The sequence below is a fragment of the Micropterus salmoides genome, unplaced genomic scaffold (genome assembly GCF_014851395.1).
Source record: "Micropterus salmoides isolate LMB-PRFRI ecotype aquatic unplaced genomic scaffold, ASM1485139v1 Ms_hic_scaffold_9, whole genome shotgun sequence".
NCBI classification, from domain to species: Eukaryota; Metazoa; Chordata; class Actinopteri; order Centrarchiformes; family Centrarchidae; genus Micropterus; species Micropterus salmoides.
In genome coordinates, this window is record NW_024044681.1 from 29,053,536 (window position 1) to 29,069,610 (window position 16,075).

Here is a 16,075-nt window from a genome sequence, read left to right on the forward strand (position 1 = left end):
AGGTGTTAACTGACGATTCCATTATTTTAGCATATAATGAAATAGCCCATTCACCCAGGAAGTGAACCAACAGGGACTGTTAAACGTTTTGAATCTTTCCCGTCAGACAAAATAAAATCCTTAAACATGTTCCTGGAAATCTCTGGCCATAAACTGCACAGCCACACAATATTACTCAGTCACCACCCTTACCACTCAAGTTTAACTCAGCTAAGTCATAAACATCCTCATTTATTGGCAGGAGCAAACTATGTTGAAACATATTTGGCATGGAAAGCAGACTAACCGTCTGCTATCAAGTTAAAGGGAAAGGAAAGCAAGCAGCTGACCAATGACTGAGAAAAAAAAAAAAACTAAACGGAACAAACAACAATACAAAAATCTGCCTTGCGCTTGAAATTCTGGAATTTTAAGTTGGCAGGGATTCAAGGATACACAGAGGGTTGGATAATGGATAACATGTGAACTTGTTCTCCATTTGAACAAAGAGTTGTCTATTTTAATGTTGTCTAAGAAGAAGGAGTCTGTCGGCATCTGTGCGACGGGCTCCATCTGTCTGTAGACTGGAGAACTCATTCAGTCACACCTCACTCCCTCCTCCAGAAGTCCATCTCTCCAGCAATACTGACACCTACAGATGAAAGCTAAGGCAGGCAACTGACCCAAATTGTTCATATTCTATAACACCGGGGGGAGAATTATTTTTTGTTTGAAGATGAAAGAATATTCAAAAACAACAATGATACACAGAATAATTAGCCGACTAATTTAGGCAGAAATACTGGATCTGCAGTAGTATTTCCCCTCTATGTGTTGTTTCTAGAAGACTTTTCAGGGGTCAGTGTTCTTAAAAGTTAAATACAGGATATTTTGTACATATTTTAAAATTGAAATGTTGTTATCCAATACCCAATATTCTGTTTTCAAAAGTAACTTAAACTCCAAACTATAATTGTACTAAAAAGCTTTGTTAGAGGATATGTTTGATGTCCATCTGCCTCTCAGTGGCCATTTTTCAAAATGCATCTTCATGCAACTTCAAATAAATGTAAAATCATATATATATTATTTGTATGAAATGCTTTTTAACCTGACAATAATAGTTTTTAATTGAACCAGCACCATTTCAAGCATGTATTCAAGTTCACAATGAAAGGAAAAGTTTGTTAAAATGCACCGTGTGCTTTTTTAGTGAATTCCTTCATGTTATGTGCCCCACTTATTATCATGGTACCACAAGAAACCTCTCTAATCATGCACGATTACAGAGAACTAGTTGTTGTCTTGCAAGTTTTGGCTGAAATCAAAGGGGAAATATTTATTTCAATGGTTTCAACATATTTCATGGTGGCTTTATTTTATGCACACACTGTCTTAAAATGTCAATCAACGGCAGTAGATATGGTACATGGACATGTAGCAGTGTACAGGCAAGGGATGGCTCATCCTACCATATGTATGGACAATTTCTGCCTTCTTCATCTACCTTTAGGTTGACTGTATTTGCAATAAAACCTGGTGTCCCTTAATTAACCCATACTCTGGTGTTCTTAGCTTCACTCATTAAATTATTCAGTCTCTCATTATCACCCTGTAACTGATGCTACAGTACATTCAGGGACCAGGGTCTGAAGAAAGAGAGAAATAAAGGTACTATTACTATCATTTATTCACTCCTCTAAAGAAGAACAAACTATTAGGATGAGTAAATGTAAAACACACAAACCTCTTGCAGTGACAGTTTAACTGTTGTGCCATGTTATTAAGGCACAGTAGGCATTTTCACTGGTACAATATTGTGTAATCACCTTGAGGCTATGGAACAACTTCCTATTCACAAAGTCAGCCTCGTGTTCCCCAGGGCTGCAGTGATGGAATATGAGAGCAATCTACTGAACACGGCACACTCAGGCATCCTAAAGTATGAACCTATTCCAATGCACTAAGTGTAAATGATATTAATTATTGATAGCTATTCTGTTGACCACCTGCTATTTGACAAGATCCTCTCTTATAACAAAAAAATGTGGAAATGCTATAAACCTTTATATTGTCTATTATTATAAACCACAAGAACATAAAGAGATCCCCGCCTTCTTCCTTCTCTCTGTATAATGTCTGCAGCTCAGTCGATAGGAGTTTTGAAAAATGAGAATGCCTTATTGTTTCAGACTGCAGATAATTGTGAAATGGTAGTGTTACCAACCTTTACAGTAGACACAAAGGTTGATTGTAAGTATGTCATACATTGTGTCATTAACTGATATGAACTACTTTAAATTGCTCTATAACGTGAATATTTTGTCTATGTCCTTCTGTATTCAAGTATCTCTTTAACAGCCAGATTTCCATTTAAAAGGGGTTCTCGAGTCACTGATTTGAGGCAGAAAGGTCAGTCTAATTAAACTGAAACAACTCCAAACTTTGATGTTGATTCATACTGTAAATGGGTTCAATTAACTCCACAAATTGTAATGTATAGCAGTCGTGCAGTGGCTTGATGGGGGATTTCAGAATAAGTGAGTAAAAAATAGGACAGTTTTTGATAATCAAGTTTAAAATGACTTTCACTGACTTTCCAGTAATTGGTCCTGATTGTTATTTCCACACAAGTTCTCAAACACACTCCATTATTATTGCTGTTAAAGCACAGAACAAGAATTCAATGTGGAAGCACTCACTGTGGAACAGTATGGTAGGGCTGTACTTTCACTGCTGATGACTAATCAAGAGTGATTACTGACCCACTCAAACATACATTATATTGGCATATAGAGTCACAAAATGGATAACTAATTTTTCCATTTACTGCAGGCTGTTTACTTGGAAATACAGTGTAAACAGAATTTCTGCATAAAATTATATCCTCTTTGGTAGTAATTATTTTTGATTGTTTCACATTTTAAAGATGCAGCCTTATTAATTTGTTTCACTTTATTTAAAGTTGTCCTTATCATCAGTGGCGTGCATTTATCTGCCTTAATTTATCCTCTTTTTTCTATTAGTTACAATATTGTTCATTTAACCATTGTTGGAAAGTGCTTGATGTACAACAAGATTTAACAAGCTGAGATGTGTCAGACCTATCCCCTTACACAATCGGTCAGAGAAATATGCCCTGATAGCATTGGTACTCTTGAGATACTGTAAATGTTCATGTTTAGACAAAACAGCACAGAGTTGGGGTAAAATTATTTTCTCACTATTCTATTGCCTCCCCTGACTAATAAAAGTTGGTTTATATTTACATTTGTTTTAAAATCATTGTGCATTTTCCTGCTTTTTAACTTGCATGGTAATTTACACACAGTCCCTACCCCACTGATGCAAGTCACTTCCTCTCTCTCTCTCTGTATCTCCCTTGCTCTCTTTTTCTTTCTCCACCCAGCTGTAGATCAGGATACATGAATGCTGGGAAGGAGGATAGTGGCAGAAATAAGAGGGAGAGGGTGTGTGTGTGAGAGAGAGACAGAGAGAGGAAGAGGTAAAAAAGGCAAGGCATAGTAGGACAGAGTGTGTTGGAGGGCAGCATACTGTAGCATAGTGCTGCGTTGTGATTATGTAGTGAGCATGGAGCAGCAGGACCAAAACAAGAGGAGAAGGGGATACAATGAGGACACAGCTTTGCTTTATTCCTGATCAATTAAGGCTAGATTAGTTCAAAATCTGAGCATTAGAAAAGAGGGCTCATTAAGCAGCACTGCTTGGCAGAACTGACTGCCTGCAGACCCCTTTGAGTTTGAATTCCGCCACCAAGGGATTTTAAATATGAAGACAAAGTCACTCCGAACCTTGGGGACCTGTGAGGACATAAAACAGAAAGCGGAAAACTAGCTCCTGACATTTGGACTCAAGAAAACAAGACATCTTGCAGCAGGATCAAACAATTACTCAGGTATGCCTTCTATACAGAATCACAAACACACATATAGCTATTCTGATGAAGCCAGAAAAAGCTCTTTTCTTAATCCTGATTATTCAAAAAGTGTGTGGCACTGAAAGAAGATGTGTATTTTCCTCTTTCGCAAAGGGGGATTTAATTTTGTACTAACAGGGCAGGACAGTTGTCACTTAGCGTTAGATGGTGACATACAGACATTGGTCACTTGACTGAGCTCAAGTAAAATTAGATGACACGACAACCAAAATAATAGATGACTAAATCTTCTTTTTGCCATTTTGACATCCCTAGATGAAGGCTGTTGGGGAGGATGAAGGGGATTGAAGGGAGCCTCGTCACAATGTGTTTGCATGAAATGCATGCCATAAATCAACACTTGCACGCACAAACACACACTCACAGTATTTTTGGTGTATAATAGTCAAATGCCCGCTCAAATGCAAAACACATGATCGCCCTGACTAGCGAACTGTTGTTGCGTAAATCATTAAAATGACCTCCTGCACACACAAGAAAACTGGCACATGTGAATTCATGATTGGCATTGACACACACGCACGCGCGCACAAAATGCCACCTCTGTGAAGTGTATGCATTATGGCCTCTTTCCAAGGTGAGCTGAATGTGGAGGACAACAGAGTGGATGCTGCTTGCTATGACAAACAATGAGAGAGAGAGAGGAGTTTACCACAGGAGCTATGTTTTGAATTTTATCCCGCAAATAAATGATTCTTTTTGCTTCGAGAGGGGATCTGAGCGGTATGTTTGAAATGCTAATATAATGTAACACTTGTTTTCACAGCCACAGCCTCACAACCTAATTATCAACATTAACAGATTGCCATTCCTATTTCTTATTCAATCAAATGTCAGGACAGTGAGAACAATTCTGTCTGTCTAATCTTTAATCTGCAATTGATTTTTTACAACTTTTGTTGTCCTTCATTTCTGCAGTAGTGAATCAGTTCCTTGTCTCAGTTCAAGCTCTGCGCATTGTTTCAACTAGTCCTGCTTACTCACTGATTCCTTTCACAGCACCATCTCAAATGCCTCTCACTGTAAACTTGTTCCTCTCTTACTTTTAGACGGATGTAATGGTGTGGAAACCCTGCCGCTCTCTTGAATTATCAGACTTTTGAGTCAGTCAGACAAGGGATGGGGAGACGAGCGGCTGACCTGACAACTCCGGTTCCAGTTTTAGGTGTCCCTGCTCTTGTTGGAGTGCGTGGTTGGAGGACAACAGGAGGAGACAGAGCCGGAGGAGCCCTGCTGCAGACGTGGGGACCTCAGTGCAGTGTTGGTGTTCAGACGTCTCCAAGGATAAGCAGACCACCTACCCAGCACAGTGTACAGCTGACTGGTACACTCTCTACGCCATCAGATAACATTACTCAAACATCCAACATCTATATTACCAAGGAAACGGAGTACAAGGAGATATTATTGCTAACAAAGAGTGACAAGGAGAAAAGGGCTATTTTAAAACAGAAAAGTGGGGAATTCAAGACCAAAAAGGAAGTGACTTTCAAAGCACTTGGAGGTGGGGCCCCTGAGGATGTGACCTGGAGTCAGAGGAACTGTAGTGAGACTTATTGCTATGCCAGGGCAATCAAGACCAACCCACACTTTGCAGGAAACGTAACCTATGTCAGGCCTAAATTGAAATCCGCTGCTCGCTACATCAACGGCAGTGTTGTTGATTCAGAGGCAATCGGGGGAATTAGCATTGATAACGATGAAGCAGAGACCGTGAAGAGCGCAACCTCTCGCAGAAGAGACCAAATCAGACAGCAAGGTCCTTATGCAGAGCAGGGTGGGAAGACGCTGAAGTTATCTGCTGTCCGACCTTCTGGTATGTCACAAAAAATGTGCAGCAATTGCAACGGGAAACAGTCTGTAACCACCACTTTTGGGGAGAAAAGCCCTACTGCTGATGCTTGCCTTGGAGAGAAACCATCAAAGTCAGCCCTCAACTCACTCTCGACTACCACGCATTTCCAGATGCCCCATATTGAGAAAAACCTTAAGTCAAGACATCATGAAACCACACAAAATACCGTCAGTCCACAACTGCTATATCTCAGTGAAGAACTAAAGTATGGAAAAACACCACACCCAGCATGCCCAGTGCACTCCAGGGGCAATTTGGTCACTTTGTCACAGACACATGCTGCTAGCGATGAAACATCCACCCAACCCACAACCTTACTACATGCTAAAACCATCACTGTCACTAAGGCGACAATTGAAACGAGACAAGATGATGCCAGGATAAAATCTTTTGGGAAACCATCACAGGACAGTCAGATCCCCCGACCAACAAGTCTCATGTTGACTCCGCAGATGGCCACAGCTAGCAAACCAAACAACCCGCATTCACACACTTATCCTAAGCACCTCAAAATACAACACAACCCTGCACAACATAATGTGCCTCAAAATGTATGTGTATCTGTACACGCTACACCTGAAAATACTCCACCTTCTCATTTGTACGCTACAGCCGCGGGACGTGGAAACACATCCATCATTAACATACACAAAACAACCGCAACTTTGAATACTGCACTGATGTCCACTATACCTGCTAAAGTTCCTAAAGCTCAACATGAAACCCTGCACTCAACGCATACAGCAGGACTGGCAGCCAATACATTAGACCCAATTCATAAACCGGACACAACTACACCTGCAAGTCCACTACGTACTTCACCCAATCCAGGACATCAACCACAAGAAAAGCCATCCTCAAACGTCGACAGCAAGTCACCAGGTAAAGTGTCTTTTCATGACACTGTGAAGAACTCAACTGGATTCCTCTCTTTTGCTGATGCACGACACACAACTGCGCCGCATCCACATCTCAGCACCGCTGTTCCACGAAGCACTTTGAATAATATCTTTAATTCAGATCAAATTATGCATACCCGCATTAAAAAAAAATCTGCGGCTACACAAATTCACTCTCAACCTAACTCCTCAAATTCTGAACCTACACTTCATGTTTCTACAGCATCTCTAACCGCAACACCCTCGGCAACAAAGCCCCAATACTCAAGAGCTAGGTTGCCTTCAAGGGCAGCACCCACTTTCACATCTACATGTAAGAGCATTCTATTCAAAACTACAGCCCTCAGGAACTCCTCAAACAATCTGAGCAACAATTCAGCACCCACCTCTTCATCTACATTGACAGAAATCCAAAGTAATGTCTGTGTATCAGGTACAATGTCACTTCAGTCAGCAGACACAACACAGCGCAACAAAGCACTTTGTCATAAGGAAGCGCCCCAGACAAATCACCCTGGTCGCACACAAGCAACAGACAGCAGAACTCAAACCAATAAGGAATCTGGTTTATGCTCTGAAAACTCCACTAACTCCACAACAACTCCAGTTGCGTTATGTGAGCAGCTACATGTGTCAAAACATCATAACACAGGCAGTGATGGGAGCACCCACACGTCTAAATCAATTATTCCTGACACTGAATCGTACATGGATAAAAACAAATTCAATGGAAATCTAATCAATGAATTAGTTCTGTATGAGTCAAAAGACCATGAAAATTCTGATCTATCACAGGTCACCAACCTTCAGAATTACATTTCCCTAATTAAATCAAGCAGCTCTTGTCTGCAGGGTTGCATAAACACAGAACAACTAAAACTTGCACATTGTCAAGGATACACAGAAGCCGCACATGAGGGACACTGTGCCACACGCCCACCAGTAAAAACAGCCCAGGAGACAGATTCAAAAACAAAACAGTTTGCCCCGGGTCTATCAGTAAGGCATGCACACATCAAGCTTAAATCCAATGCAGATAAACAGACACATCCCAATTATTCAACACCCTCTATCATAGCACAAACAAAGTGTGAGCCCGTTATCTCCTCACTGGAAAACACCAGTGAACATGTCGCCAAATCTTCAGTCCACCAAAACTATGATACTTCATCACTACCACAAGCACACCCAAGTCCAGAACTTTCTTCCACTGCACCAGCCCCTTTTAACAGTGAGGGAGAGCTTTGTGTGAACACAGGCCATGAATGTAATTCCACATTGCCGTCATCAACAATGCAATTGGCATCCCTTCCTCGCCTCCAGTCCTGCGAGGCGGAGGCAATCGTCGGACCGGATTCAAAGTTTAGCCCTGCTCCCCCTCAGCCGTGCCCAGAGGACACCGGCCTGGCTCACTCCCACCCAGCTGATGCAGCCCTGTTGCTGCCTCCTTCCCCACAGTGCTGCAAATCAGCAGCCCTACAGCATAGGCTCGAGACTGTGGAGGCCAGCCTGGCAGCCAACAAGGACAGGATCACTACTCTGCTTAACATTATCCATGACCTGGAGACGTGCCACACTCCGACCAGCGGGTAAGAAGCGCATGAGTGTGTGTATGTCTGCATGTGTGGCTGTGGTAGGGTAGGTGAAATGATTTATATTAGTAAGTAGTAATGTAATGGTACAGTGGAACAGAATTATTCCTTGACGCTTGTTAAATTTTTAACTTACAGTTTAAGTACAATACAAAACCTAAAGGGTCAGATAAGACTTCTAAATTATTAAATTACTCTACATTCAGTCCGGAGCAGGTATAGCTGCCAGAATAGAGGGAATTACTTTAAAAGCTGTCCTGCAGCGCTGATCTTTGACTTTCGAGTGAGTCATCACTTACGTTTACTGGAACCACCCAGTGGCTTTGTAATTCATTGGCAAATTGCATTGTTTTTCAGTAAAATAAAATAAAAAACTTTTGTATGTGTGTTTGTGTAATTATACGTATGATTATTCATCCATAGATCAGAGGATAAACTTTTGGTTGTTGTGATGGCAATAACAAAACCTTTTGCAACAGAAAGCCAGGCTCTAGGTTAATTATTAGATAGTTGTAGCTTGCAGAATTTTTAAATCAACATATGCATCACAGAGTTTTTTCAGAGTTTTTTTTTGCGCTGCTATTAATTTGTAAAATAACAAAGCGAAAAATGATGACATGTGCATGTTTTTAAAAAGTGAACATAATTTGTCGAGATTTGGTTGATGCTCTAGAGTTCATTTAGATGCGCAAACTATCAAGTGACATGTTGTTGGACATTGACTTTCTGCTGACATTGAACTAGTATCCACATTGGAAATAAAGCCTTTTAATAAGAGAAACTAATTGTGATTAGCACCTTTCAATACACACACTATGATGTAACAAGTTGGACAATTACCTTTTGAAGGTGAACATACTGTTAAGATGAAGCTGGCTTTGTGGCTGCTATAAATGTGCTATAACTCATGTGATGATGTGAAGCCTCAACATTGTCACAAGTTTGCAAACAGGTCTGCAAATGTGTGCCTGAGTGTGACAGAAACCTACTTGGGCATTTCAAGAGGGCATGATTTATTTAGCCATATAACTCTTCTGGGACAAATAGCGGGAATTAAAACAGCCTTCTGGCAATGTGTCTCTGTCAATCATTCACATCCACTGTAGTGTGCTAATAAGTTGTGACTGTCTCTGAGGTCATGTTTCAGAATAACCAACTCCTAATAAGCAACTGATGTCTGACATAATGCATGTTATGCAACTCATCGCTGCCAACAGCAGCCTGAATGAATATCAGACAGATAGAATGAGTGGAGAGAATATTAGATTGTGAATCTGAAAGGATGAGAGTCTTGGAAGTTTTCCTCAGTTACTGTATGCAATATAATTTGCTTTCTTTTATCCTAGTCGACGATGTTACAAAACTGGACAGGACCTCAAAAACTGCTCAACCTGCCAGAAGACTGCTTGTATTGTCTACAGGTGAGATAATACTGAAATTGGCAATTTTGCCTGCATGCAGCTTTCGAAGTGATAAGTGATCAGAGCAGCTAAATATAAAAGAATGGTTGCAGAATCTCATGAATATATAGTATGATATTGCTTTGAGTTACTCATTGGTTTTGCTTATAGGCTGGGGCAGGAAGCCTTCATATAGATAAAGTGAAGACTGTGTCCGGGCTGAAAACATTCTCTCATGTCATATTCTCAAAAGGACGTCAAGAAAACAATTAAAATGAAATCAACATTTTAGAAACAACACATGATAAGTGTTTATATAGACAATAAATTCAGAATTCAGCATTACTTTACTAAGTATTTGGACACATAAAGCAGTGGGACCACGTATCAATTTTATTCTCGGACAATTTCTAAATGTAGGTCTTATTTAGAGTTTCCTTGGTGCATGAGACACAAATTTGCCGTTTCAGTTGCCCTGTAGTTCTCTGACAGCCTGCAAACTTAGCTTCCCTGTAAATTAATGACTTATTGTACGAGCAGCCTACCAAATGAAAAGCTCAGAATACATAGGGAGATTACATTTTCCTCTCTGAGCAGACCATAAATCTTTTGGAACAACTGTCAAATTTAAGCACTGACTGTATTTGACTCAATCTTTTAACACAGCGGAGTCATGGAGATTGAGATGGGCTCTCCATCTCCCAAGTCATCTGCACGATTGATTTATAATGATTTATGTTGATCTCTTTACTGAGGTCAGTGTTAGTATTGTTAACTTCATGTTCATTTCACATAGAAATTAAATATTTTAGCAGATAAGGTGAGCTGTAAGAGAGGTCATTTGAAAGTCTATCTTGTCTTAATATGACACATATTTTCACACCCTGCAGCAATTTTTAGAAAGACATTAGTTTTATTCCACTGTTTTTGACAATAACAAAAAAAAAGGGTTGTTGGATTTATGCAAGTATGGTACATTCTCACAAAGTTAAAAATGTAATTTTCATGTAATTAAAAGAAAGACAATGACATGATATTGTTTGACTGTCAACTGATGAAAGCTATTCATTCATATACTGTGTCAATTTTGCAGATGCTGTATATGAAGACTTTTCATGCTATAGCGGTTGGCCTCTTTATTCTAACTTTGGTCTTGGTTTGCACCCATTAGCTGAAATGTTGCATCAGGGGGAGGCAGTAGAAAAATAAAAATGAAAACAATTGTACCAGAAATACTGGATGTGGAAAAGAGGCTCAGAAATCTAAGTCTACTCATCATCTTTTGGAAAAAAAATGTCTCATGCTCTACAAAGAAAAACCTAAAACAGTCTTTATCTTGAAAAATTCAAAACATTCCTCTTGATCTACTTATTTTCAAAACCGCTTTTGCATGACAAAAAGATGTTACGTAAGTTGATTTGCTGACTGGTGTGTGTTGGCAGCTGGTCCTTAAAGGCCAAGTGGAAGATAAGGATATTCGAACAAGACGTGTGCACCTTCAGAAAAATAAAGATACCCTGCCAGGGAATGTCTTCCTGCCCAAACCAATCAAGCACTTTGAAATCTGACAAGCACAGAGCTTCCCACGAGGAGTACCACACAAAGCAAAGTAAACTGTAGCTAAAAACGCGTGATGCGTCATAGAAATATAAGCTGGAAATGCAGATCTGATGCACCTCTAAGCGTTCTTTTGTATCCTTAGGCAAGAGCAGAATTTTATATGTTTGCATGTCCTTCGCATCTGTGGTTTTGGGTTTTTAGTAATTTTGGGGCTTCATGTCTGTCTGTCCAGTGTGGAGTATGACTTCAGGCAGCAGGAAAGACGCTTCTTGGAGATTCTGAATCATTCAGCCAGAGGAAATAATGCTTTCTCCTTGCACCTATCCCAGACCCTGAACTTCAGCCTGCTCAGAAATGTCATCATTAAGAACTTAACAAAGTCAAAGGCGAAAAGCAAAAAGCTGTGCAAGACCCTTTTCAAATGGTTGCCCAGGAAAATCCAGCAAGTGTAGACCTCTTAACAATACCTGTGTGCTGTTTAATAGCCATAAGCCTGTGTTACAAGTGACCAGCATAAGAAGCCTTTGCAGAGGACCCCTGTTATTCCTTTCCTATCCATAGAATTCAATTACTCTGAATTAGACTCTTGCCCAGTAGAGTTCCACTCTCCTGCACATTGTCAAAGCTTATAAGCAGGATTTTGTATTGGAAGTTGCCCCTGATCTCTGTGACCTCCAGCTAGTTGAATCCATAAGAAATTCTTTTATTCACTTTTGACTGTTATGATGTTATTTTGTTCACGCCTGCGTAAAATGTGTGGCTAACCACAGCCACAGATTTCTTTTTGTAATTTTACCTGAGATTCTGTTCTCGTTGCACTGTTATGATTAATTCACCATGAGTTCCGGTTGATGTTACATTTTCCCTTCAAGCTTCCCCTTACCTGCTTCTCCTCAGACTAAATGTGCAGCATAAAGTAGGTTTGGAATGGAATCATTTTGAAATGCAAAAATAAATGCAAAAATAATTCAGAATTTACTGACTGTTCATTTGTCTATAAATGTGTTCATTTGTCCAGGGCTTTGTTTAGTTGTGAAGGCTAAACTTTCCTTTTTACACTTTATGACTTTATGACTGAAATAAAGAACATTTCCAGCTAAGGCATACAGCTGCAGTGCATCTAAACCTTTTCTCAACTGCAAACTAGCCACGTGAGTGAAGAAAATAGAGAAACATTCATTATGCATTTGCCAATTGTGCTGATGGTCTCCAAATCCCCAAACAATCTGAACGTCATAAAAGGTTCCAGAATAAAACAATGACATGACGAAAGGCTGCAATGAAGCGTGAGTCACAATCAAAATGTTCATGTGCACATGCAAAAACCAATGAACACCCTCATGGACACAGGCACATGAATGAAAAGCAAACTACAGCAACATGAAACAAAACCTTGCGGATGTTCCACTGAAGCTTTCATAAATTCTCAATGCAAGGGGAACATGAGATTTAGAGAATTTTTGACAAAAGCTTTTGAGTAAGGAACATATAAACAGTTTATTTGAGCAGTAAGCCAGGCAAAGATTGTGATATTGCCTTTTGAGAGGGCAATACTTTAATTAAAATGCCTCTAAGAAGAAATAATAATAATAAACCAAGTGAAACAATGGTACTAGAGGGAAATTTGGATCCAAAGCAACTGTGGCAACCTTGTAGCCTCATGCAGGAAGCACACTTTTGCCACCAAGGTACATTTAACTACTGTAAGTGAATGGTTTTCTTTACTAGAAATGATTACAATGAATGCATGCATACAGAGCAGCAATGTTCAGATAATGGCCAAAAACCAGCTGCACGTTACACTTTATGTAACCTAAAGTGAAACACCACTGATTTTACACATCAAATGTTGTTTACAGGTCTTAAGCGTACTACTATATATGTGAAAACTGTTGTATAAAGCCTTTTGAGGCTCCATAGGGAGCTGTGTGAAGTCTGGTAAATGAGGCAAGCTTAACAGACCTGTGCAGCCCACTCCTCATCTATGTTTGATCAGGTTAGTGGCTCAAGGCTTCATTAGCTGCTACTAGCTTAGTACGACCATATCTCTGACAGAGCTGTCTGCGGTCCAGTTGCACTGTGGGTAATGCAGGTGCCGGTTTTGAAAAATCAGAATTGAGTCAGACTGATGATGTATGCAATCATAAGAACTGTGCAGCGCTCTTATAATGGGAGAATGTGTATTTATAAGGAGATAAAATTATAATTATAAATAATTATTTTATTATGTGACGTCAGAAATCATCCCAAAGACAGACATACTGTGTGTTAATGGTTGTACATCATGAATCTCTTTCTTGCTTGAGCTAGGATGGAGGTCTCACACGTCAGCTCAAGTCAGACTCATTTTCATGTGTGATTAAGGGCGTCACGTTGTGCTGAAAAGTGGTGGGGACATAAGGGCTCAGATTAGGGGCGTGATGATACACTTGGATCATGAAAAGTGACGATGCACGAAAACTAGACTTGAAGACTAGTAACACTATTTGAAGAAACAGGAAATGCTGAGATTTATGAGCAAAGGGTCTGGGGGTCCTCCCCCAGAAAATTGAGCAATAAACACTTTCCTTCATTCTGGAGGCATTTTCTGCTCCAATTTATGGTGGAAACGTCTTTTTTTATGCGAAGGGAAACAAAACAAAAAATTCAGCTGGAAGGTGACAATTTATAAATATAAAAATACAACAGAATATAATGCAGTAATCAGCTGCTTGTTTATTTTAGCTAGTTACTTGTTTTGGACAATGCACATTTGTTTCTTCTATATTGAAATTGATTTGCCTGTTTTCTTATTGTGCAAATATACCTTCCTCAGAGCATTTTCATTTATTAGTTAACATTTCTTGGTGCAAGCTATTTTTCAGAACATTTTTAACAAATGTTTCAAAAAGTGATGGGACAAAATCAGACAAATGTGGTGGGGACATGTCCCCAGCATCCCCAGTGTAAATGACACCGATGTGTGTGATGACAAATGATGAAAATAATCTGATATTATATTAGTTTCAAAGAGACATTTTCACAGACTAAACAGAACAAAAATCATACAGAAAAGAGCACAGAAGACAATATAGAAACTTGGATGGGATTAACAAGCTTCAGCCATGCTTGCTAATGCAGAGAGCTCTAAATTCATGATTTAAGAGTCTATCTGAGATTCTGCAGTTCTCTGCAAATAGACCTGCCAATTTTGAAAAGTGGTACTTCTAAACAATATTGCGGCAACAGCACTGCACTGAGTCCTGGAGCCAAAGACAAATGGGTCTATAAAACAAAACATAAACAGGCCAGACAACGTATTGCACTTATGTTCTATGTCGGAGAATATCTTTCAAAGTGAATGAAACTACTTGTCATCTTTGTGACTATCAAAGTGTTAAATTTCAAAATGGTTAGACAAGTAGTTCTACAATATCAGTTCAAACACTCCCTATAGCCTGGGAAGTATCAGTGTTATTCACATAGTGGCAGAGAAGAACAATTTCCTGTGTCTCAGTCATGTAATCACAGCAACAATATGATTGTTTTGCTTTTTTGAAGTGTGGTTACTGGGTAGAGCCCAAGACACATATTAGGGAAAATTAGCTCATCATTACGAACATGTCTGTCATGCCTCAGGAGATGATTTAGCACCAGGCAGGCATGGAACTGCTGTGCTGGTGCACACCCCTCTGCAGAATTGCACTAATGAACACCTTAACTTGCTTATTACTTTACAGACCTCCATCTGCGACTCACTGAATTGAAACAGGGCCGAACGTTCAGTTTAGCTTGTCCTACCCAATTATGTACATCACCTACAGTATATTTTTGCGAAACCTAATTATTAAATAAAATATTTGGTACTACTTTATACTTTGGGATTTTAGACTTTAGACATTATTATCCCCATGGGGAAATTTGTTTTCACAGCGCTGCACACACCAGACAACAAGAGCACACAGTAACAACATGACAATGACAGACAACAGTGTCATAACTTGGTCTCAACAAACACCTTTACAGCTGTTTAATGATTTAACAAATAAACCTGTCAGCTGAAAAATTTCAATCTGCATTAAGTGACATTGTTGACATCAACTTTGAATCAAATGACTAAGGTGAAAGGATTATTTCACTTCCAGCACCACTGAAAAGTAGCACCCCCGTCTGTAGCTCTGTGCAGCCCTCAGCCACTTTCAGCTTATTATTTTGGTTCACTGGTCCGTCTGGTTGAGGTCCAACAACTCCTGCTAGCCCCTGCATAAAAAGCCATGGGTAGCTGCCAGCTCACAAGCTCAAACAAGCTGTACACTACCTGTGCATAGAAAAATGGCAGAGAGGTGAGCTGAACAGGAGGCTGGTGAACATATAGCAGAAAGCCTGGAGTTAAAAACGGAGCTTGTTTGTAAGGGCAAGTTGTGTAGTGTAGCAATAAAAACCCAAGAAGCAAAGACAGAATATCAAGGGAACCACTACCATGTGCAAGATGAGGGTGGCATGACTGACTAATTGTTATTTTGTATTTTAACAGTTAAAAATGGCCACTTCTGGATGAAATATTTCATTGAAATGGATGTTGTTGTGTTTTTACTACAACAGCATTGTGTTTGTACTGTGCCTTCATTATCAGATTTCTCCATCAAGGCCATTTGATAAAAGTGCTGATCTGCACACATAAAGAATTTCTTTCTCTCATTATCGCTAATCTATTTTACTTTTTAAATTGTATCACTGGAGAAGAGTCTACAGCCACCCTAGTGCCCCTGTGAGATCTAGCAGTGCTTTAAACTAAATGCCAATGTCAGCATGCTAACATGCTTAGTGTGACAATGATAACATGCTGATGTTAT

At 39.7% G+C, this 16,075-nt stretch overlaps 1 protein-coding gene across 1 annotated transcript; it reads left to right on the forward strand.

The window, feature by feature from the left end:
• The first annotated feature begins 3,394 nt into the window (after positions 1-3,394).
• Positions 3,395-12,217, forward strand: LOC119894848 (mucin-17-like). The gene is made up of 4 exons (XM_038707539.1): positions 3,395-3,895; positions 4,987-8,280; positions 9,630-9,704; positions 11,476-12,217. Exons 2-4 carry the CDS (start codon positions 5,057-5,059, stop codon positions 11,693-11,695), a joined length of 3,519 nt encoding a protein of 1,172 aa, XP_038563467.1. The 5' UTR covers positions 3,395-3,895; positions 4,987-5,056; the 3' UTR covers positions 11,696-12,217.
• Positions 12,218-16,075: the final 3,858 nt, after the last annotated feature.

Excerpts from the sequence above, each read along its gene's own strand:
- LOC119894848 (XM_038707539.1), top strand. The coding sequence starts at position 5,057 with ATGGGGAGACGAGCGGCTGACCTGACAACTCCGGTTCCAGTTTTAGGT. Across the intron at positions 8,281-9,629 it reads TGCCACACTCCGACCAGCGG|TCGACGATGTTACAAAACTG; the intron begins GTAAGAAGCGCA and ends CTTTTATCCTAG. Across the intron at positions 9,705-11,475 it reads ACTGCTTGTATTGTCTACAG|TGTGGAGTATGACTTCAGGC; the intron begins GTGAGATAATAC and ends CTGTCTGTCCAG.